General features: G+C 39.4%; 1 protein-coding gene across 2 annotated transcripts in view; it reads left to right on the forward strand.

Moving 5' to 3' along the window:
- Positions 1–25,264, forward strand: part of CRPPA (CDP-L-ribitol pyrophosphorylase A) — a 193,317-nt gene that overhangs the window by 110,504 nt on the left and 57,549 nt on the right. For both annotated transcript variants that reach the window (XM_084621301.1, XM_084621302.1), the window contains exons 6-9: positions 2,827–2,924; positions 7,661–7,753; positions 12,276–12,368; positions 20,252–20,383. In XM_084621301.1, coding sequence (XP_084477427.1) covers positions 2,827–2,924; positions 7,661–7,753; positions 12,276–12,368; positions 20,252–20,383 — 416 coding nt within the window. The remainder of the gene's footprint in view (positions 1–2,826; positions 2,925–7,660; positions 7,754–12,275; positions 12,369–20,251; positions 20,384–25,264) is intronic.

Below are 25,264 nucleotides of genomic sequence, written 5' to 3' on the forward strand. Positions count from 1 at the left end.
TTTTGTGCTATGCTAAATTGATGTGATTTGTGGTTTCTGGTTTCAAGCTTCTCTACTATTCTCAACCAGTTCCTCTCTGCTGGTAAGAAGTAAATTCAGGATGCTTCTCCTGTACATGCAGGTCCCACTTTTTACATCATAACATTCTTCCTTTTTATGTAGAAGACAGCTTTGATGCATGTTTGGCTTCACTTTCTGCCCAACAAATCTATAGGAATATAAATTCTCCCGTAAGGATGGTATCCCATGGTTTCCAATTGCCTGAGAATTGGGCCATACATTTTTCATTCTCGCTTTCATCTGGTGTTTGTAGTCTGTAAGAAGATGCTTCTTGTTTCTCATTTATTTTTCTTTCTTTGTAGCCTAATCCAAAAAACTTCACCACCATTCTCTTCACTGTCAAATTGTGCTTTGGTGGCATTGTAAATAATGCAATGTATAGCAGCATCCTTCCACCTCTTCTTTAGAGCTTATAGGCGATTAATTCAGTTTTAATGTTAATAAAAAAATTGCTTGAAAATGATCACAAATCTCATTCATTTTCCAAGAACACTAACTCCAGTTTTTAAATTTTTTTTTGTTCTGTATTTGTTACCCTTTATATGGAGGTGCTTGATCATATGCCATAGAGAAGGAGGGAAGGTTTTCTTAGACAATGTTAAAGACATCTGAATACATATATCATTTGGTGTTTAAATATTTAAAACCTTTCCACATGAGGCTAGTATATATTTCTGAATCCAATGTTGTTTTGATGAGCATTCAGGTCATATTTGTATAATTTCTTTTAAATCCCTCAATGCTAATTTAATTTTTTAGGTTTGTTTATTTTTGTCCTTGAAGTGTGGTACAGATCTGTTTTCAGCATAATTATACTGCACATTTATTATTTTTTAGATGCTTGTAGAATGGGCACCCAGAAGACAATACAAACCGTTACATGTCAGTATGCATGTTAATTGGGCATCAAAAGGATAAAAACTGCATTAAATAAGAGTTGGATTAAAAAATGTTGTTAAAAAATAACAACAACAGAAACAACCCATCAGGAAAAATCTTGTTGAATCTTAAAATTAGAGACAGAGTTCCTGCTTTGAAATGTTGGTATTGTTGTACCAATAAAATAAAAACCAGCCGGATCTTATTAAAGGGAAAAAGGCAAAATACCACATTTATTGTGAATACAGAAAGAATCATAGTAAGCAGTTAGTTATAGCTATAACATTCCATTCAATCTCATATTTATTCACACATTCATTCATACAAACACATACACACACACATACACACCCACACACACAGGTTCTGCAAGGTTGTTATCATAGTTACCAGCCTTAGAGTTGCTCATGTCAAGCCACTGGCCAGGTGGCCTGGACATGAGGAGGGAGCAGGGCCTTGTCAGATGCTCATCTGATGCTCCTGGAAGTTGGTTTGCAGAATCAGACCCCAAAGTTCTCACTTTTTAGAGTCTATTTTTATAGGAATTTCTTCCTATGCCAGTCTATGGGAATTGCTTCATCATGCTGTTGCTGAATCAATCAGCAGATAGCACATTCCTGACGGCTCCAAGATGTTATCTTGTTCTTTGGTTCTCCCATCCTTGAGGCTGTTGGGTGGATTCCAGTCTGCCCTCCCGGGTGGGGGGTCCTCTGGTTATTTCCACTTGACGCCTTCTTCAGCCGATGGACACTGGATTCTTAGGCTGGCACCTCCCTGATCATTCAGTTATTATCCACACCAAGCATCCATCCACATACATCCTCTATCTCTATTTTAATCACAATTGTTAATACAACAAAAGGGCGGGGAGTCTCTGGGTGTTGTTTCTGTTGTTAGAGTATTGTTTTGAGTCTCTCTCTCTCTGTGAACTGCTTTGAGAACAGACTCTGTCTTAGAATGTACTAACACAGTTAGCAGCTTGCAAGTTTCACACATAGAGGGAGAGAAAGAGTACCAAAAACCAAGAGACCTCTTAATTAGTAATACCCTGGAATTTGAACTATGGGGAATCAAACTCATTTGTGATTTTAATTCAGAACTTCTTTAATATGATCCAACAGTATTATGGAACGGACTGGGCATTAACTGCATTATTTTTATTAGTAATAGTAAATTTGTTATTCTCATCTAGACCAATGTGGTAGTAATGAGTTCCCAGTTGTGAGGCTGTTGTCTGATAATCAGATGGATTGCAACCTTTGACCTGATTCTACAACTTGCTCTGTGTGGGTAGCTCCCTGTGCCCAAAACCTCATTGATTTCAATAGAGCTCTATGTGAGCAAACACTCACCTGGAGCTGGTTGTTTGGTTCAGGACTTAGTTTATCTGGCTGCATCTTTGTCCCATATGCTTCTTGCCCATTTGATAATATACCTTTTGCAGCATTGCTAATAATGTATTCAGTGTCCAGTTGGAAGTTGGGGTGGGGAAGAATTAAGCTTCTATGAAATCAGTATACCAGGAAATTATTATACTCTCTTGATAGTCATTAAATGTAAGTATGTGGGGTTCATCCAAAACTCATTGAAGTCAATTAGGAATCTTTCCATTGATTTCAGTGAGCTTTAGATCAGGCCCTGTGTGTGAGATTTTTACAAAATTCTGCAGAAATAGGAAATAAACTGCTAATTTGCTTTTCTGATTTATGTTAAGTGTGCTGACTTGCCTTGGAGTAGGGCCTCTTAAAATGAGATTTTCAGCTGTTGAAAAGGCTATATCGGAAAACAACAGCTGAAGAAGTTGAAAGTAGAGTTCAGCAGATGAATAATTTTGTTTGATATATTCTTTATATGAAACATTCAGTTCTTGTTTTCTCTTGATCATAGACACTCTATCACAACAAGTTTGTGTTACCACTGATATGAAAGAAGATGCTGTGCAGTTAGGTTTTCTCCTTCAAGAAACTCTGAAAAACGAAGTAAAAGTAAGTACTAATACATAGCATATGTGTTAGTAATATTACTAATAGTCTGTTTCTGGTTGCCATCAACTCTTAAGGAAATGGACCAAATTTCACCATTGTGTTAAAGACAGTATCCAAGGCCCTCTGTGCCACTAGAATAATTTAAATGGGAAAAGGAAACTAATCAGCTATTCTGCGTCCAGTTTCATACATGTGTCTTGCCAAAACTTTGAAAAGTACGTTACTGGCTCTCAGCACTTGAGAAATATATCCTCAATTTGTTTGAGACAGCTTTGCCACTCTAGTCCATAAGACCAAATATATTAGGATTCACTAAGTATTTGTGCTTACTTCTTCATGCAAAGTCTAAAGAATCATTGGCTACACTATTGTGAGATAGATTTCTCTGATTATTCAATTAATTCACCTCTCCAGAGGACAGACTGTGATGAGAGATTCCAAAAGCCAATACCAACAGAAAAAAACACCTCAAAAATTGTATCAGTGAACTGAAGGAAATGCAAACAACAACTTTTCTGAGAGAATTGCAACACTTACCTTGTCTCATGCAAAGTAGCACCTCTCACAATGATTTTTAACCAGAATTTTATAATAAAATACGTGACTAATAAATTAATGTTGTTACTGAAAGATACTTTTCACAACTCACATATCTATTATTGTAAAAGAACTAGGTCAACAACCTTTCCTATTCATTGCAATTGTTAATTTATTCATTGCCTTGTTAAAACAAGTAAATTTATAAGGAGACTAAAGATGTTTCCTTCTTTGTGCTCGAAAATTATGCACCGCTGGTTCCTCAGTCCCGGGTCTCTCCTATCCAAAGATTGCCAATTGTGATGAATATGGCTAAGTTGTGTACTAGTTTTGTGATTAAATAAATATCCACAAGGGACTAGATTGAAACTATTTCATTCATTTCACTTGGGATGTAGGCCAGGTTCACTAATGCCTTTCAGTGCATTAATCACAGTCCTCTGGAATGGTATTAATTATGTGTATATTTAATAAAGTTCAACTGTAATATTTTAACATTTTCTATGGATGCCTGCTGCATGGGTATTAATCTTGTTTTTATAAATACGGAAATAAAAGAAAGTTGAAACCGTAACATAGGTGGCAAGGTAAGTAGGAAAAATGTGTTTTCTCTAAAAATAGTGTTTTCTATACAATTCATTTTATATTACAAAATGTCAAGGTTGTTTAAAATTTCCATCTTATGAATCAAAATGGCATGTTTGTGACCATTTTCTATAACTGAAAGCTAATTGCTCCTAAATCCAGTAATGATTTGGCAAGACCTCTTATCTCCATCCATTTAGTTACATAAGCATACTCTACTCATCAGGTGTTATTTCTGCATGTTGTTTACTCACCAAGTGTTATCAAAGCTTAACTGAAAACACCAGCTCGTATCCCTCAGAATTTTTAAAAACATTTTTATTCAAAATACTGGCACACAGACTGAAAATCAGCTCCATTTGGCTGCTGCATTTCTTATTTGCTGCTGAACTAGAAACCTAAGGGTCAATGACACTTAGATTCCTGCTTTTGTGAATAGTTCAGTAACTTGTGGGTGAACTGCAGCATATCTTTTAGAAAGGCATCCTGTCTTGATATAAAGATTTCAAAGATGGAGAATCCACCACATCTTGTGGTAGTTTGTTCTGATGGTTAATTATCTATTGTTAAAACATGATTTTCTATTTTGAAAGTCTAACCTCAATTTCCAGCCACTGGATCTTGTTATGCTCTTGTCTGCTAGGCTGACACATGTTTTTCTATAACATAATTTCTCTTTATGTAAGTGTTTAGGTTGTAATCAAGTAATCTCTTAACCTTCTTTTTGATAAGCTAAATAGATTGATCTCCTAAGTCTCATTTTCAGGAATGTTTTCAAGTTTATAAATCATTCTTGTGGCTCTTCTCTGAGCCCTCTCAATTTTTCAGATTCCTTTTTTTGAAGCATGGACATCAAAACTGGACATGATATTTCAATAGTAGTTTCATCAGTGTCATATTGTGAAGGTATAAGGGATACCTTTCGACTGAGGTGAAAGGCCAGCAGCTGGCTGCTGCACCTGGGAAAAGACCTGCAGCTTAACTGGCTGATCCTCATAAAAGGAGGAACAGGAAAGGAGAGGGGGAACTGCCATAGGCTGGAGCTACTGGTATGAGGAACTGCTCCCAGAAATAAAAAAATGGACAGAAGGGAGACTGTGGGAAATCCTGTTATCAAAAAGGCTCTGAGGTAAGAGCCAGGAACTTTGGGTTGAGGAACTTATGGGGAGTGAGGGACAGACTTAGGGAAGTTTTGATCTCATTGAGAAGACTGGAAACTACGTTGTCTGGGCTTGGTGAGAAGGTTCCAGGCAGAATTCCCCCGGGAGGGCACTGGTTCAGCATGAGCAACCCAGGGTCCAGCAGGAAGAGGACTTTATAGGACGGGCCCCATTCTCTTCCACATATACAGCAGTAATGTAACCTGCCTACTGCTATTTGATGTTCACGTTCATACATTCAAGTATCACAACAGCTCTTTTGGCAAAAGTATCTCACTGGGAGCTCATATTGTCTAGTTTAGCCACTTTAACCCCTAAATCCTTTTCAGAATAACTGCTTTCCAGGATACAGTTCCCTACCACATGTGGTTGTCCGGCATTATTTGTTCATAGATGTACGATCCTATATTTGTCCATGTTGAACTACGTGTTGTTTGATCACGCCCAGCTTACCAGTATTCAGATTGTCTGTAACTGACCTGTTCTTATCTATCACCTAACCAATCTTTGGGTCATAGAAAACTTTATCAGTAATGATTTCTTCCAGATCATCAATAAAAATGTTAAATAAAGTTGCACAAGAACTGAACCCTATGGGATTCCTAGTGTAATGTTCTCAGTCTCCAAGGTTCGATGCTCAGTTTGTCTCATCTTTCCTGCCTGCCCCAAAGAGTGAGTGCTGTCTTGGTCATGAATTACGGGTTCGGGGCGAGGGGAAGGCAAAAAGAATTGTAGAATGCAGATGTAAAAAAATGACGAGAAGGCTGAAAGTTCAGATTGCTAAAACTCTGGAGACCTTTATGACCCACTCTAATAATTGTCAAGTCATTGTTTAAAAGTATCCTCTTTCAATCCCACTTTAGTTCTGGTTTAACAAGTGATACTTGCTTATCATTTCTGACATTGTGTCTCATATAGTGCGAATGCCCAGTATTTCTCCAAGAGTATGTAGATGATTGGGCAAGAAGCCTGGAATGCCATAGAATGGAAACAAAGAATGATAATAGTTTGACTTACAGCTTTCAGAATTTTACACTAAACATACTAGATACTGCAAATTGTAAGGAAAAGATAGAGAGACAGATCTGCATTGGTGGATTGCATGAGAAACCGAAACACCAACTCAAATGTTATCATTCCTTGGGGCACAGCATTTTGGAATCAGGTGTTGTCTTCCCCAGCAAATATATGGAGAATTCAGCTGATCAGCACTCCAGAGTATACGGTGTACCAAACAAATTGACAATGAATACCACGAAGAAATCCTATTGGGATGTGATGCAATATTAAAAAAAAAAAACTTCTTTTGAGTTTATTGTAATGGCAAATTACTCTTTCTTTAAATGTAAGGAAAATATTGGAAGATAACTGTATAACTTGTTTAAAATGATCTACTTTATAACATATTTTCCAAACAGGAAGGTGAAAAATCCCCAGGGTCTCTGCCGGTCTGACCTCTGGGGAAATTCCTTCCCAGCATGGGACATGGGTCACTTGCAGGTTTAAACTAGTGTAAATGGTGGAGTCTCTGTAACTTGAAGTCTTTTAACCATGATTTGAGGACTTGAGCAACTCAGCCAGAGGTTAGGGGCCTATTACAGGAGTGGGTGGGTGAGGTTTTGTGGCCTGCAATGTGCTGGAGGTCAGACTAGATGATGACGGTCTCTTCTGACATTGAAGTTTGTGAGTAAGTTTCCAGGCAAAACAAAAGGCAGCATGAAGCTATTTCTGGCTGGCCTTTTATTTATTCCAAATTAATGTCTTATGTTAGCAAACATTTCCCCCTCTGATCTGTAATTAGAAGCTTTATCTTAACATAAAGCAAGCCTGAAGTTGATATTGTATTGGAGTCATTTTTGTTAGGATAAGAACACTTCTTAACTGATACTATGCAAAAATCATTATTTATTAGCCGTAATACAATTAGAGACTCTTTTAAAGTATTTATTGAAAAAATGGTCCTCAGGAGAAATTCAAAGTGTTAATCACTGTATATAGAAACTTAAAAGTTCTTGACCCTAAAAACAGCCTCTCCATCTCCAATGCTCCATCTGTCTATTGGAGACCATGGAACTTGCCATTCCAGGGTTGAAGCTTACAGGGGCTGGAGGCAGGGTATTCTCAGTAGCAGGCCTATATCTCTAGACTTGCTCTTTCCAGCAATAGCACTTAAATGTGAATCTGGCCAGGGTGATAAAGATTTGAAGGATACACCTATTTGTCCAGGTTTTTTCAACTGATACGGTGTCCTGGCTTTTAGTTGTCTCAGCCGATCTGGCTCTGCCCTCTCTTTTAAGTAGCAGGGAGTTTTTGAGTTCCATATTTAGAATGTTAATTGTGAATTTTAAGCCATGTAAAATGCTCACAGACATTGAGTGGTGGTGGCTTTAAAAGAGAGAGTAGTAATACTATTCTGAGTTTGTATAGTGACACAATATATGTTTGCTTTTTCAGCAGGTTAAAGGTATATCAGTGTTTCTATGTAAAAATGATAGTCGTCTACAGAACATCTTTTTAGGACAATGCTACAATTTTATTTGCATAAATGTGAGTATTATGGACAAATATGCTAATTATGCACTTCACATTTAAAATATTTTTTGATTTTTTTAAATAAATCAATAACTCACAATAAGTTTTTGTGGGTAATGTGTTTTGAACAATAGTAAAATCAATATTGCCACATAGGAATCTCACTCCTGAGGTTTGTATTTCTAGTGTATGATAGGCCCAGAAATTCCCTTATATTTCAAGTCATAGACCATTGAGACACTATGGACTATGCACCTGGCCTACCCTGCATTCTTGCACTCATTCCAATCACAAGCACCTTGTAAAACCAGCCAGTGAGTTATTGCATAGGAGGGATAAAGAGTTCTTATAAATCACCAGTTGAAAAAATAAACAGTAAAGGATCATAGGGTTGATAGTGTACTTATTTGATTCTTGTTGTGCTATCTCAACAATAGAGTACTCAGACTGGATTTGTCAGAGCCAGTAGGTACCAGCACAGACGTTAGGTGAAGTGCATAATGGATTTGTCCAGGTTTTATGCTCCTGGGGTAATTGACTGAGAATGGGAACAGTTAACTAACAATAGGAACATTAACAATGTTACTGTGTAGGCAGGCTGCTACAGGGGCGCAGACAGCAAGTGTGAAAAATCAGGACGGGGGTGAGGGGTAATAAGAGCCTATATAAGAAAAGGACCCAAAAATCGGGACTGTCCCTATAAAATCGGGACATCTGGTCACCAGAGCACAGAATTACATCAGGAGTAAATTTGAGACTCCCTGTAATGCAGTGGTTCCCAAACTGGGGTTCACCAGAAAAATTTCACTAATGGCGGCCAGAGGACCCCGGGCATTGGAGGCAGCGGGTGGGCCCCAGTTGCAGGGCAGACAGCCCCAAGCCGCAGGGAGAGCGGAGCAGGGCAGTTGGGGCTGGCAGCCCGAACCCTCCCCCTATGAGTGCGGGAGCCGGCAGCCCGAATCCCGGCGCTCCATGCAGGGCTGGGAGCCCAAGCCCCAGGGAGAGCTGGGCCGGGCGGTTGGGGCTGGCAGCCCGAGCCCTGCCCCCATCAGCAGGGGAGCTGGCCGCCCAAACCCCAGCGCTCTGTGTGGGGCTGACAGCCTGAGCCCCAGGGAGAGCGCGGCTGGGCAGTTGGGGCTGGCAGCGGGACCTGCAGCCCGAGCTCAGTTGACCAGGGCGGTCAATGGGGTCCAGCAGCAGGAGCCCCGTGGAGTGCAGAGGAAATTTAAACTTAAATCCCTGGAAATACTCATTTTTAGGAGGGAGTTCACGAGATTTCACAATTTAGTGAAAGGGGTTCGCAGGCTGTTAAAGTTTGGGAACCACGGCTGTAATGGATGCTTCCACAGAGATTGTAGTCCACTGAGATTGCCTCATGTGGCTATGTGACTGGTTCAGAATGTTGTTGTGGCCATCAAACTAAGGATCCATCACACGGTCTGTGCTGGTACCTACTGGCTCTGACAAATCCATTCTGCTAAACATCTGGCTAGGATCCTGTACTAGAGCAGGAAGGATTTAATTTGAACCACGTCTAGATTCCAGTTTTGTCACTTATATGCCTTAGAATGTAGCAGAATTTGTGACAGTGCACTATATATGGCTAGTTTCAGAGTAACAGCCGTGTTAGTCTGTATTCGCAAAAAGAAAAGGAGTACTTGTGGCATCTTAGAGACTAACCAATTTATTTGAGCATAAGCTTTCGTGAGCTACAGCTCACTTCATCGGATGTATACTGTGGAAAGTGTAGAAGATCTTATTATATACACACAAAAAGCATGAAAAAATACCTCCTCCCACCCCACTCTCCTGCTGGTAATAGCTTATCTAAAGTGATCACTCTTCTTACAGTGTGTATGATAATCTAGTTGGGCCATTTCCAGCACAAATCCAGATTTTCTTCCCCCCCACACACAAACTCACTTTCCTCCTGGTAATAGCTTATCTAAAGTGACCACTCTCCTTACAATGTGTAGGATAATCAAGGTGGGCCATTTCCAGCACAAATCCAGGCCCCCCCCCCCCCCCCAAACTCACTTTCCTGCTGGTAATAGCTTATCCAAAGTGACCACTCTCCTTATATTGTGTATGATAATCAAGGTGGGCCATTTCCAGCACAAATCCAGGGTTTAACAAGAACGTCGGGGGGGGGGGGTAGGAAAAAACAAGGGGAAATAGGCTAACTTGCATAATGACTAAGCCACTCCCAGTCTCTGTTCAAGCCTAAGTTAATTGTATCCAATTTGCAAATGAATTCCAATTCAGCAGTTTCTCCCTGGAGTCTGGATTTGAAGTTTTTCTGTTGTAAAATAGCGATTTTCATGTCTGTAATCGTGTGAACGAGCCTCTGATAGTGTGGCTGATGTTATTAGGCCCTGTGATGGTGTCCCCTGAATAGATATGTGGGCACAGTTGGCAACGGGCAAGGACTGGCCTGTCTCCCAAGATTTGTGAGAGTGTTGGGTTATCCTTCAGGATAGGTTGTAGATTCTTAATAATGCGTTGGAGGGGTTTTAGTTGGGGGCTGAAGGTGACGGCTAAAACCCCTCCAACGCATTATTAACGATCTACAACCTATCCTGAAGGATGACCCAACACTCTCACAAATCCTGGGAGACAGGCCAGTCCTTGCCTACAGACAGCCCCCCAACCTGAAGCAAATACTCACCAGCAACTGCATACCACACAACAGAACCACTAACCCAGGAACCTATCCTTGAAACAAAGCCCGTTGCCAACTGTGCCTACATATCTATTCAGGGGACACCATCACAGGGCCTAATAACATCAGCCACACTATCAGAGGCTCGTTCACCTGCACGTCCACCAATGTGATATATGCCATCATGAGCCAGCAATGCCCCTCTGCCATGTACATTGGTCAAACTGGACAGTCTCTACGTAAAAGAATAAATGGACACAAATCAGATGTCAAGAATTATAACATTCATAAACCAGTTGGAGAACACTTCAATCTCTCTGGTCACACGATTACAGACATGAAGGTCGCTATTTTACAACAAAAAAACTTCAAATCCAGACTCCAGCGAGAAACTGCTGAATTGGAATTCATTTACAAATTGGATACAATTAACTTAGGCTTGAATAGAGACTGGGAGTGGCTTAGTCATTATGCAAGGTAGCCTATTTCCCCTTGTTTTTTCCTCCTCCCCCCCCCCCCCCCCCGACGTTCTTGTTAAACCCTGGATTTGTGCTGGAAATGGCCCACCTTGATTATCATACACATTGTAAGGAGAGTGATCGCTTTAGATAAGCTATTACCAGCAGGAGAGTGGGGTGGGAGGAGGTATTTTTTCATGCTTTTTGTGTGTACATAATAAGATCTTCTACACTTTCCACGGTATGCATCCGATGAAGTGAGCTGTAGCTCACGAAAGCTTATGCTCAAATAAATTGGTTAGTCTCTAAGGTGCCACAGGTACTCCTTTTCTTATATATGGCTTGTCATAAAAATAAAGGGAAGGGTAAACCCCTTTGAAATCCCTCCTGGCCAGGGGAAAGCTCCTCTCACCTGTAAAGGGTTAAGAAGCTAAAGGTAACCTCGCTGGCACCTGACCAAAATGACCAATGAGGAGACAAGATACTTTCAAAAGCTGGGAGGAGGGAGAGAAACAAAGGGTCTGTGTCTGTCTGTAGTCGTCTTGGCCGGGGACAGAACAGGAATGGAGTCTTAGAACTGTTAGTAAGTAATCTAGCTAGGTATGTGTTAGATTATGATTTCTTTAAATGGCTGAGAAAAGAATTGTGCTGAATAGAATAACTATTTCTGTCTGTGTATCTTTTTTGTAACTTAAGGTTTTGCCTAGAGGGGTTCTCTATGTTTTTGAATCTAATTACCCTGTAAGATATATACCATCCTGATTTTACAGGGGGGATTTCTTTATTTCTATTTACTTCTATTTTTTATTAAAAGTCTTCTTGTAAAACACTGAATGCTTTTTCATTGTTCTCAGATCCAAGGGTTTGGGTTTGTGGTCACCTATGCAAATTGGTGAGGCTTTTTATCCAACATTTCCCAGGAAAGGGGGGGTGCAAGTGTTGGGAGGATTGTTCATTGTTCTTAAGATCCAAGGGTCTGGGTCTGTAGTCACCTAGACAAATTGGTGAGGCTTTTTACCAAACCTTGTCCAGGAAGTGGGGTGCAAGGTTTTGGGAAGTATTTTGGGGGGAAGGACGCGTCCAAACAGCTCTTCCCCAGTAACCAGTATTAGTTTGGTGGTGGTAGCGGCCTGTCCAAGGGGTAATATTTTGTACCTTGGGGAAGTTTTGACCTAAGCTGGTAAAGATAAGCTTAGGAGGTTTTTCATGCAGGTCCCCACATCTGTACCCTAGAGTTCAGAGTGGGGGAGGAACCTTGACATGGCTATAATTTCACCAATCCAAAGCATTACAAATATAAGAGGTATATTAAGTGTGTATTTCCCTTTCCAGTGGATAAAAGAAAGTTTTGCTGCACTTTGTGAATTAGGCTTTGCTTTATTTTCTTTTGGTAACTTTAAAATTTGCTTTTATTTAGGCTAAAAAATCAGACATTAAGGAAGCCCAGCAACTAGTGGATAAACTTGAAAAAGCAAGAATTTCTGTTTTACATCCAGTTGTTCTCATTTCGGTAGGTTAACTTATATAAGTTTAATATAATAAACCTCTAAACAAATATAAAATGGTTTTCCTAGAATCTGTATAGTTTATAAAATATTTTGTGTGATGCACTCTGGGATTTTAAGTGTTTTTAAATGGTGAACTGTAAATGAGATTATAAAAAGTCATTGCACTTCATCAATATGTACTTAATGCTGCCAGGAGCCAAGCTGAGGCAGATAAAAGGTACAGCATTAGTTGAAAATTTACTTTATTTTCTTGAAGGTTTCATGGTGTCTAGTCCTAGTGGATCCCACTGCTTTATTATGCCCCATTCATTCTGGCGATGCTGCAGACTGCATAGAGCTCTGTAAGAGTGTGGAACCAGCGAATCAGGTGTCAGATAAATGGCATTTTTAGTTATGTTGTGTGGATTTATCAGTTTTTAAATTATGATAATTTTCTGCCACATGTATTACAGGGAAATTTGAAAAACTGTGTACAATATAATTTAAAAATGTCATTTACCTACCTGCATCTCTTAAGACCTAATAGATTCAGCTATGCGTAAACTTTCATTAAGTATCAGTCTTTCTAAGTGTATATATTATCTATCTGTATGTGGCTTACATTCTGGTTACATGGGTCATTTGCTACTGCTGCTGAGGATATCTTCAGAGTTTGGGCTGAATGCTGTTTCTACACCTAGAGGGGCAGAGGGATTCATATCCACACAAAATGTGAGACAAGCATTTTCCATGCAACTGAGCAGCTCTGCAAGCCTCTGCTTCTACTGAACAGCTGTGCATAGTTCTCTCTACTAGTGTTCTGCCTTGCTGAAAGAATGGAGACAGGGGAGTTACCAGTTCTACCTAGTACTAAGGATTATGCTGCTGTATTGTACTTAAAGGTTTTGGTAGAAATAGTGCATCACAACTGACTGTTACTTTAAATATCATTCTTTGAGTAAGGTACTTGTAAACATATAGGTTGATGTTATACATGAAGCCACTGGCAGTAGAATCTCAGCTAGTCGGAGAGGATTGCATTGTCTAAGGGTAAGGCTAGGAGTCAAGAACTCCTGAGTTCTAGTCTCAGCCCTGACAGTCACTTTCTCTGTATCCAGAACAAATCACTTATCCTTTACCAACTAACAGAGATGTTGTGAAGATTCATTAGTTAATGTTTATAAAACACTTTACAAGTGAATAGAACATCACAAGTACTACATCCTTATCTGACCCAAGTGTTCGCTGCACACAGTGGGCTAGTGTGAATGCTGATCCTTGGCATCTGAGAATTTAGTGTTTACTTGCTTATGGACGTTTATGAGGAAATTCAGTAGGGACCTCCATGCATATCAACCTCTTAAGTTTTAGGTGGGGCTTCCTGTGTTTACCTATGAGAAATAGAGAAAATCCAGATCTCTCACTCCTGCACCCAGTATTTAGGGGCCTCCATAAAAGACTCTTCTTTCTTACCAACTATTCAGCTGTGTGGTAACACAAAATACTTTCCCTCTGGGGCAGAATATTGTTTGCATTATCCCTTGAATAACTGCTTTAATCACTTTTTGTACATATAAAGCCCAAGGAGGAGCATGATGAGTGAATCTTTATAGAATTATCAATCAGGCAGATAACACGATAACTTTAAAATCTTTTGCAGTAGATGTCCTTGTCTGTTATCAGATGGGTATTAAATTCTTTCTTGTCTGGGGTGTAAAATGAAAGGGCTAAGGATTGATAGTAGCAATAATAAAACATACCAGACTCATGTCAATGTTTGAAGAAAAATATATGAGAACATAAATTCCTTACAAGAACTCACTAAGGAAACTTCTGTCAGGGTTCTGCCCTCAAACTACACAGATCCTGACATCTGCCTGCGGTGCGGCACCATCTTTGCAGAAGCTCTGATTCTCTGCCCTGCCTCCCAATCCCAAATTGTTAAACTGTTAATACCTTCTAAGAAGAATAAGATACATTTTAAACTACGGGATCTGATTCATCTGTTAAGTTATTCTCACAGTACATTCTAAATATCCCTGGCCTAGATAGCCTGGGAATAGCCTTAATAACAGATACACAAAATTGCCTGTTTATGAAACATAGTTTTGATGCACACGAAGTCTCTCTTCAAAATAGAGCAATGTCCTAAAAATAAATAGACCTGGTGCTTAAAAAAAAGCTTTGTATAGAATTCTTTGTCCAGAATTCTTATTGCTACCTATTCATATTCTCGGTTTATGGAGCTTCCACATTATTTTCAGAAATAGAAAATGGAAAGAGGTCTGAAAAATATGTTTTTAATTAATAAAGAGTTAAACAAATCATTGTTTCATATTAATCACTGGGAACTATTTAAATCCTTTAAACTTTTGATCCCTAAAATTCACTACAGATGGTATAGCTGAGGGATAGAAATTTCTTTCATCAGTCTTTAATTATTCAGTGTTGGGTGTACTCCTAAGTAATGGCAACTATAGTGAAATTCTTCTCAGTTTGATATATTTTTTTTTAAAATAAATAAATTTAACTTACAGAACCTGAATGAAGTGTTAGAAAACTATTCTGTATAGCATTGCTCTTTTGATGTAAAAGTGGATACGTAGATTTCTCAGACAAATAAATGTCAAAACTTACAGTTTTATGAGGCTGTTGGCACAATTGGTCATTATGTTTTTTTAGATACTGGTTGACTGATTAACATTTCCCTTTTTGAGTCCAGAAGTAAACGTATCCCTTGCTATGGAGCCAGGAAGGGATAGGTGAAAAGAAGCAGCAGACTTCCTCTAATCTAACATAGAAAAACCTGTATTAAGGGTTTTTCCTTCCGCCCTGACAAGCTTTTTATTTCCTTTTTTGTATAAATAGAAAGTTCTCACACACTCTGCACTTATTTCAGAACACCTTCTCTGATAAAAAAATGAATCCGATCACTGGCAGAATTGGTTTTGTATTACTTTGCTTTTTTTTTAATGTTTAACTTTTTTGATTCTCTGGTGCATTGCACTGCTTAGCACCAAACCACCAATTTAGCTAGCGAGGGGAGGATTGCTGCAGTATAAGGTTTTAGAGTAGAAGCCGTGTTAGTCTGTATCCGCAAAAAGAAAAGGAGGACTTGTGGCACCTTAGAGACTAACAAATTTATTTGAGCATAAGCTTTTGTGAGCTACAACTCACTTCATCAGATGCATGCAGTGGAAAATACAGTGGGGAGATTTATATACACAGAGAACATGAAACAATGGTGTTACCATACAGACTGTAACAAGAGTGATCACTTAAGGTGAGCTATTACCAGTAGGAGAGCTGGGGAGGAGCCTTTTGTAGTGATAATCAAGGTGGGCCATTTCCAGCAGTTGACAAGAACATGTGAGGAACAGTTTGGGGAGGGGGAATAAACATGGGGAAATAGTTTTACTTTGTGTAATGACACATCCACTCCCAGTCTTTATTCAAGCCTAAGTTAATTGTATCCAGTTTGCAAATTCCAATTCAGCAGTCTCTCGTTGGAGTCTGTTTTTGGAGCTTTTTTGTTGAAGAATTGCCACTTTTAGGTCTGCAGTCAAGTGACCAAAGAGATTGAAGTGTTCTCCGACTGGTTTTTGAATGTTATAATTCTTGACGTCCGATTTGTGTCCATTTATTCTTTTACATAGAGACTGTCCAGTTTGGCCAATGTACATGGCAGAGGGGAATTGCTGGCACATGATGGCATGTATCACATTGGTAGATGCACAGGTGAACGAGCCTCTGATAGTGTGGCTGATGTGATTAGGCCCTGTGATGGTGTCCCCTGAATAGATACGTGGACACGGTTGGCAATGGGCTTTGTTGCAAGGATAGGTTCCTGGGTTAGTGTTTTTGTTGTGTGGTTGCTAGTGAGTATTTGCTTCAGGTTGGGAGGCTGTCTGTAAGCAAGGACTGGCCTGTCTCCCAAGATCAGTGAGAGTGATGGGTCGTCCTTCAGGATAGGTTGTAGATCCTTGATGATGCGTTGAAGAGGTTTTAATTGGGGGGCTGAAGGTGACAGCTAGTGGCATTCTGTTATTTTCTTTGTTGGGCCTGTCCTGTAGCAGGTAACTTCTGGGTACTCTTCTGGCTCTGTCAATCTGTTTCTTCACTTCAGCAGGTGGGTATTGTAGTTGTAAGAACGCTTGATAGAGATCTTGTAGGTGTTTGAGCAAACGCGGTTGTATCATAGAGTTGGCAGTCCAACGAAAGACTGCTGAATTGGAATTAATTTGCAAACTGGATACAATTAACTTAGGCTTGAATAAAGACTGGGAGTGGATGTGTCATTACACAAAGTAAAACTATTTCCCCATGTTTATTCCCTCCGCCCCCCACTATTCCTCACACGTTCTTGTCAACTGCTGGAAATGGCCCACTTTGATTATCACTATAAAAAGGTTCCCCCCTCCCCCCGCCCCCGGCTCTCCTGCTAGTAATAGCTCACCTTACCTGATCACTCTTGTTGCAGTCTGTATGGTAACACCCATTGTTTCATGTTCTCTGTGTATATAAATCTCCCCACTGTATTTTCCACTGCATACATCTGATGAAGTGAGCTGTAGCTCGTGAAAGCTTATGCTCAAATACATTTGTTAGTTTTTAAGGTGCCACAAGTACTCCTTTTCTTTTCGCAGTATAAGGGTCACCCTTTAGTGGCGTACAGGCAGCATAGGGGCTCCTACATCACTTGCCCTCCTTACTGATACAGTAGCAGGGTGTGGCCAGGATGTCACTATATCATACTGATACCTGAGTACATTTTTGGCCCATTGGACCCTTTTGTAACCAGCATAAGTGAACACTGATTGGCCTGCTATAACCCAGTACAACAGGGAAGGGAAGGGTGGGGTTAGACTAGGAACAGGGGAGCACAAAGGTAAACTTTACACAGTTTTTCCACCTCTCCTACAACAAACATGAGCTCTCTGCTGAACAGCTAAACTCCAGCTTTGGACCCAATATCTCTATTCCCACACTAACACAGCTGCTCTAAACTCTGTATAAACTTGTAGGTATATGTTTCACTGGACAAATGTATTGTGCGTAAACCTGTTATAATACATTTCCTGCATTTTCACTATTAATGCATTATAGCCTTTGCCACTATCAAAAGCGTGGTTAAGATTGCTATTTTAACTCAATTTTCATTCTCACAACTTTTTGCGGGGAGGGGGCACGGAGGAAGGAGAGTGGAGGACTTTGGGGCCGAATGTCCAATATTTGCTCTTAGTTCAAAGGTAAGTTTGAGGAAAACCTCTTCAGCAAAATCTCTTCTTACGAATTTTGTGAATGTGACTAAAATATATAGCTTTTGACTACACGTTATCTTGACTTGAGTCTCTCAAAAAAGCAGAAGTTTTAAAATTTGCTTGTAAATTGTCATTGAGGAGTAGTGCCTCAGCTAAATTTTTAAAAGAATTGATTTATATTTAACAAAGTTATGAGTGGTTTGAAAATTGCATTCTTAGCATGCACAACAAAACATTGTGTTCTAGTGCACATTTCCACATATCTGTGCTGGACACGCATGCACAGTTTGGAAAGTCTTAATTTTTAAAGACATGTTAAGAGGTAGTTACTCACCACAGACTGTTGGCTTGATTGTTCCAGTTGGAACAGTAAGTTGAGAGGTGCAGGCAGGTACATGGGAAGCTGCAATAGTTTACAATGCCACAGATTCTTCTTCGAATGCTTGCTCATATTGATTCCATTCTAGGTGTGTGTGCGCCCACGTGCACAGTCGGAGACTTCTGTGTTAGTCATATTCGTAAGGTTGGCTGTGGTGCATCCTTGAGTGCCACCAACCCTACGCCCTCTCAGTTCCTTCTTACCACCCATGGCGGTTGGTCGGAGTGCCTTGTCTTGCATCGCAAAAGCGTGAGCAGTTCTTTCAGACCCCATTGTTCTGTCTCCCTTGTAGTTAGTTGTTAGGTATGGACCATTAAGTTAAGTGTTAGATAATCATTTTAGTAGTTAGAGTCCTGACTGGGACTTCGCTGCAGAACTTCCCCAGGCTTTAACCCATGTTCATCATGTACCCAGCCAATGCCCATTAGTGACCCCCACGATATTTGTTTGAAGTGGTGGATAGAGCACTAGGCTGCGATGGAGACCTGAGTTCTATTCTTGGCTCTGCCATTGCCACTTGGGTAACCTTGGGCGAGTTGCTTCACCTCCCTGTACTTCAGTTTCCCCATCTGTAAAATGGGGATTATGATACTGACTTCCTTTGTAGAGCGCTTTGAGATCTACTGCTGAAAAATGCTATATAAGAGCTGGGTGCTATAATAATCAGTAGTGGTATTTTCTATTCTTAATGTTCTGGTTAAATATATAGTAGAATATAATCCTGTTTATGTTGTAAAATGCAAATAATAAAATATGTAGAATGTGCAATGTCATGAAGATAAGATTCCATCACCAATATTAACTCTTGAATTTCATGATTTGATAATGTACTGTGAATGTGTAGACTCAGTGCCACACAAGCACATTTTTTTCATGTAATATACATTGTCATAATCTTCAACAATCAGGTCCTTTCCCTGATGGCAGGTAGAGGATTTTGCATCCTATTTCAAAATAATATTCATAATGCTTTTTCCCTTTAGTGTAAGGTGCCTTGTAGTTGTGAGTTTCTGCTTATTAAAAATATTACTTTAGCTTTTCTTAAACATGTCATGTTGATGGACATTGATATAGACACACACTATATTTTTGAAGCAGTAATGAGGGTTCTGTAAGGCTTGAAGTAGAGCAGAAGAAAGGCACAAGTGTTGTCAAGGCATGACTCACTAGCTCTTGCCTCCATCAGGAAAGGTAGGCAGGACTGGTAATTACAAAACTCAATCTCAAATAAAAGTATTTCAACAACACAAAGTCTCATTAAGATTTTAGGGACTTGAATTTTCTGCAAAATAGCTTTTTATTTTTGTGTTTTATGACACTCATTTTAACTATCCAGTAGCATAACCATGACATCATATGAAAAACATTATATGAAGAAATGTCCTTCTTCAATCTTGGTTTTCTGGGCTTAATAGAAACTTTGTGAAGAGGTAAAGATCAAAATAGTTGGATTGTTGTCAAGCCTGAGTCAAAGTTTGAGAACTAGTTACTTTTCTTTACAATGCTGAAGTGCAGTATTGTATAGAATGCAACTTAGGGATCTACACTGCAGGGGGATCGATCTAAGTTACACAACTTCAGCTACATTTTTCATGAAATCGACGTACTTAGATCTACAGCGGTGTCTTCACTGTGGTAAGTCAATGCCTGACACTCTCTCCTGTCAACTCCACCTGCGCCTCTTGTCCTGATGGACTACCGGAGGAGACAGGAGAGCGCTTGGTAGTCGATTTATCACATCTAGACTAGACGCGATAAATGGACTCCCGCTGGATCAGTCGCTGCCCATCGATCCAGCGAGTAATGTATACAAGCCCTTACAAATGCAATGTCCCAGACAAAGAGAACAGACACAGCAAATATTCTTGAGAATGTGATTCCACATTGAAAAACTAAAAGATGTTAAAGGAAAACATCTGTACTCTTCTCTGATTTCTTCAGGTGAAAATTCGATTTGTGAATCCATTGATACTAAACAATTGCATGAAAGATGGATCAGAGATTAGAGATTATTTTTTAATTAATAAATTTTTAAAGATTCCATCACTTCTGGCATGTTGATTTATCTAGATTTTGAAAAAGTTTTCCTCTTATTAAATAATTGAGTCATGGAGCATCACATTAATACAAATTTATAAATAAATCCCTTGCCAGCTTATATTATTTGTGTGTTTATTTAACAATTTTTTAAAAAAATCTGGAGATCTAACAGAATATATTTTGTAATATAATGTAGTAATGGTTTGCTTTTTGCACCCCTTTGCAGGTCCACTTGAATGTTTCAGAAAATATGTCTTTCAGCAATGGAATGGAAGAACTGGCTTGGATAAAGGAATTTGCAAGGGAAGTGAAAAAGAAAAATATTTTGGTTTATGGTCTTCTCATCCATTACAATAAGGTATGCAATTCTCTTTATACCTGCAAATTATCTACTTTTGTAAACTATATGATTAATTATAAGAATCTTCTTCATTTAAAAAAATCAAAGGGAAATAAATATGACAAGGTAAAGTTTTGTTGAAAAGATCCTTGCCTGTTCATGTTCAATATTCAGTAGAGCCTCTGGTTACAGGCAAAAATGTAAGTGATTTGATTAGAGAGAAAAAATGGTAAATAGTAAAAAAAAAAAAAAAAAAAAAAACGTGACCATGCTTGAGCCTTTCTTTTCCTGTTAACTTTTAAAACTTGGCATTTGCAGCTTTTTAAAATGGAAAATATTAGAAGTATTTGTAATCAAAATTGATTTTTCAAGTGTGTTCCATTCCTGCATCAGAACAATGTTTGGTATTTAGGTAACAAAAAGGACATGGCATATAACTGGTGAAACAAACAGTATCCATATCTCCAGTAGCAGTAGATTGCCAAGGCAATCTACTGCATCTTTGTACTTAGAAAAGCTATTTAAAATTAACCTTTTTGTTTGGGGATATGTTCTGCTTACAAAACACAGTAGGCTACTTTGCCACTAGTGCATATATAGTTTTCATTGTGCTGGCAGCTTTATAGCTTCATAGAGCCACCAGTTAAGAGATGCAAATATTCAATATTCAACTGATGTTTAAATAAGTGGAATAAATGTATTTTTTACTGAATGTTTGGAATATGGTAGTTTAGAGTTAGATGTGGCTGACTAATCACAACTATAGTTCATAACATTTTAGCCTTTTTTTCCAAAAGTGCTGAGGCCTCAAAAATCCCATTGATTTTAATGAGAGTTGTGGATACTTAATATCTTTGAAAATCAGGTCACTTATATTTAAAGACTTATTAATGTTATTATAGGAATACTGTTATAAATAACTGTAATTCTCCTTCAACATCAACCCCTCTGTAGAAGGATGTATTTTATTCAGATGTATATTTTCAGATTATATAATCTTTCTAAGATGAAATTTAAAATTCAAAGTCTCAGATGAAGGTCAAAAGTTATTTTGAAATAAAATTTGGGGCGAAAAAAATCAAGATGACCCTTATTAAATTATACAACCACAAATAAAATAATTTAGTGGTTTCAAACACCTTTTGCACGTAGGGCTTCAGAATGACTTTCTGTCATTTCAAAATGTAATATGACAGGGTATCTTTAAATATGGTGGCAAATAAAAATTTAATCACAAACTATTTTGCTTAGAAAGTAACTACTGTGCATTACTTTAACTGAAAAGTTAAAAATATTTAGCAGACTCTCAAAGATTAAATCTTGTTTTGATGCATGTGTGCACTGACTCATCTATTGTAAACCAGCTATATTACTTGCATAACTTAAATGCTAGGTTTAAGCTTTGAGTGATTTTTTTCCCCCCCAGAAATTATAAACTTCCTTATCATTCATTCTGTACATCGAAGCTATATAGGCAAGATAGGTCTGTAAGATCTTTTCTGTCTACTGGTTCTGTAATTCACAAGATGAAAGGATTTACATAAACTTACTGAAACAGGCCCTAGAATCTTACAAGATTAGGGTGGGAAGAGACCTCAGGAGGTCATCTAGTCCAGCCCCCTGCTCAAAGCAGGACCAACGCCAACTAAATCATCCCAGCCAGGGCATTATCAAGCTGGGCCTTAAAAACCTCTAAGGAAGGAGATTCCACCACCTCCCTAGGTAACCCATTCCAGTACTTCACCACCCTCCTAGTGAAATAGTGTTTCCTAATATCCAACCTAGACCTGCAACTTGAGACCATTGCTTCTTGTTCTGTCATCTGCCACCATTGAGAACAGCCTAGTTCCATCCTCTTTGGACACCCCATTCAGGTAGTTGAAGGCTGCTATCAAATCCCCCTTCACTTTTCTCTTCTGCAGACAAAACAAGCCCCGTTCCCTCAGCCTCTCATCATGAGTCATGTGCCCCAACCCCCTGATCATTTTTGTTGCCCTCCATTGGACTCTCTACAATTTGTCCACATCTTTTCTGTAGTGAGGGCCCAAAACTGCATGCAATACTCCAGATGTGGCCTCACCAGTGCAGAATAGAGGGGAATAATCACTTCCCTCAATCTGCAGTAGTGCTCCTACTAATGCAGTCCAATATGCCGTTAGCCTTCTTGGCAACAAGGGCACACTGCTGACTCATATCCAGCTTCTCATCCACTGTAATCCCCAGGTCCTTTTTTTGCAAAACTGCTGCTTAGCCAGTCAGTCCCGAGCCTGTAGCGGTGCATGGGATTCTTCTGTCTTGAGTGCAGGACTCTGCACTTGTCCTTGTGGAACCTCATCAGATTTCTTTTAGCCCAATCCTCCCATTTGTCTAGGTCACCCTGGCCCCTAGCCCTACCCTCCAGCATATCTACCTCTCTCCCCAGCTTAGTGTCATCTGTGAACTTGATGAGGGTGCAATCCATCCCATCATCCAGATCATTAATAAAGATGTTGAACAAAACTGGCCCCAGGACCGACCCCTGGGTACTCCGCTTGATACCGGCTGCCAACTAAACATTGAGCCATTGATCACTACCCATTGAGCCCGACCATCTAGCCAGCTTTCTATCCACCTTATAGTCCAATGCATACTTTTTTAACTTGCTGGCAAGAATACTGTGGGAAACTGTACCAAAAGCTTTGCTAAAGTCAAGATATATCACGTCCACTGCTTTCCCTATATCCACAGAGCCACTTATCTCATCATAGGAAGCAATCAGGTTGGTCAGGCATTACTTTCCCTTGGTGAATCCATGTTGACTGTTCCTGATCACTTTCCTCTCCTCCAAGTGCTTCAAAATGGTTTCCTTGAGGACCTTGAGGTCTCCAGAAAGGTCTCAAATCACTAATCTTCATATTAAGAAATCCCTAAATCTGTATTAAATAATAAAACGTAATATCTCTGTTAATCTATTACTACTTATAACATAAGGGAACTTTAAAATAATTTAACTTACATTTACATGAATGATCATAATAGGTCCTATAGAGCCAAAACCGTGCAGCAGATCTTCATTTTAAGAAGTTTATAAATTACAGTGTAATGTAGCAGCTTTTACAGTCATATAGTTAGTTGGTTGTGGCAACTCCTAAACACTTTCTGAATGATTTTTAAATAAATATTAAGGGGCAAGAAATTTAGTTTTACTTCTAGCCCTGTGGCCGTCTGGATTAAGGAGAATGTGGTTGTGGGGACAGAATATGGGTGGCTTGCAGATAACCACATTCTGCTTTGTTGTGGGGGCACACTTTTAATGGGGTGGGGGAGATCAGGTGTCATAAAGCTTTGTAAATTCCTCCTGTTCTTACCTAGGCAGTGCTTCTTTCAGAGTAGACTTCGGCAGCCTTGGGTCAGGAAACACTGATATAACTGCTGAAATGTCATTTGGAGGAGTTCAAGCAGGCAGTAAGCACTAAAAAAATTATTAAGTCTAATATGGACCTATTAGGCCATCATCCTTCAAGTGCAGGTTATAGTTTCCTGTTAGAGGATATATCAGAGTGCCCTTTCTTATATATAGATGGATCAAATATGGGACATGAGCATACCAAGTATATCCTTTTAAAGTTAAGAATAGTTGTATTATGTCTGCTAAAGGCACAGATCATAACCACAGAATATTTGAATTGATTTTAATCCCAGAGAGTTGAACAGCTGCTGAACCAGTGTTTTGGATGGATGGACTGTATCCTGCAGCTTTTAAGTATAGTTTTTGTTTGCTAATTATAAAGTGATGCTGAGAATTTTTTTGATTTACTAAAGAGTTATATTTTTTATGGACCAAAGGTTTCTAGGGAGTTACTCAGAAACAGTGAAACAAAACTAAAGGCCTCTATAACTGGTACAAATGATCTGTACTGTATCCTGTAAATACTGTGTCAGTCATTCAAAAAGAGCATGTGCTTGTAAACAAAGGGTGACCTATCAATGTAACTATGCATGACATTCTAAAATAATAATATTGATACAAAGGTTGGATTCATTTAGCAACAACTCTTGTTTGTGTTCTGAGTGATTACATGGAATTTATTCCTTCACTACTTACCAAACACATATTTTCCAAGACACGGTCTTGTGGAACATGGGCAAACACAAATTAAATCTTGTTTACTGAAATCCACAATATATTGTTGAATTCAACCCCCTCTCGCCCCCCCGGAAAGGAGTTAAAAAGAAAGTCATTCTTAATTAGTAAATTTGTTCATTTTATACTTAGGGTCAAATATTTAGGGTTGTCTGCAGGGTCATGGTGTAGGACAGGGACATGGCCAGCAATCCTCAGAGCCCAAGGAATTGGAACTCAGCAGAATTTGGAGAGATGTATGGAGAGACAATTCTTCACATTTCCTCACAGAGGAACATGGCTCCCTGAGTATCTCTTTTCTGCACCCCAGCGTCTCCCACAATTCTGCATGTCTGGTTTCCTCCCCTCTACTCTGCAGCTCACAGAGGCGATCAGAGATTTGGTATTTCACAGCCTGGCCACACTCCCTTTGCTTCCACTTCCCCCACTCTCTGCGGCAGTGGTCAGTTGGCGGTTACACTGTTCCTACTTTTTTTTATTTCTATCCTTATTTTTCTCCCTTTCTGGGGGGAAGTGGTGATCAGTTTCTCTATTTCAGGCTTCTTTCTTCTTCTTCCCTGGGTCGGTCTTAAGCAGCCTGATGGTTCAATTCTCTCAGCCTCCACTGCAGCATCTTCTGTCGGCTCCTCTGCCCCTGTACAGGCATGGCAGAGCAACCAAGAAGGCACCCGGGTCAGATTCAAGAAGTGCTCCATTTGTCAGGCAGCCTTCCCAAGCTCAGCAGATGGTGAGTTGTACCCAGCCAGCTGACCCTAACTGCTTTAGGTCTCAGGGCT

This window comes from Lepidochelys olivacea, assembly GCF_965140295.1.
Source record: "Lepidochelys olivacea isolate rLepOli2 genome assembly, chromosome: 2".
Classification (NCBI taxonomy): domain Eukaryota; kingdom Metazoa; phylum Chordata; order Testudines; family Cheloniidae; genus Lepidochelys; species Lepidochelys olivacea.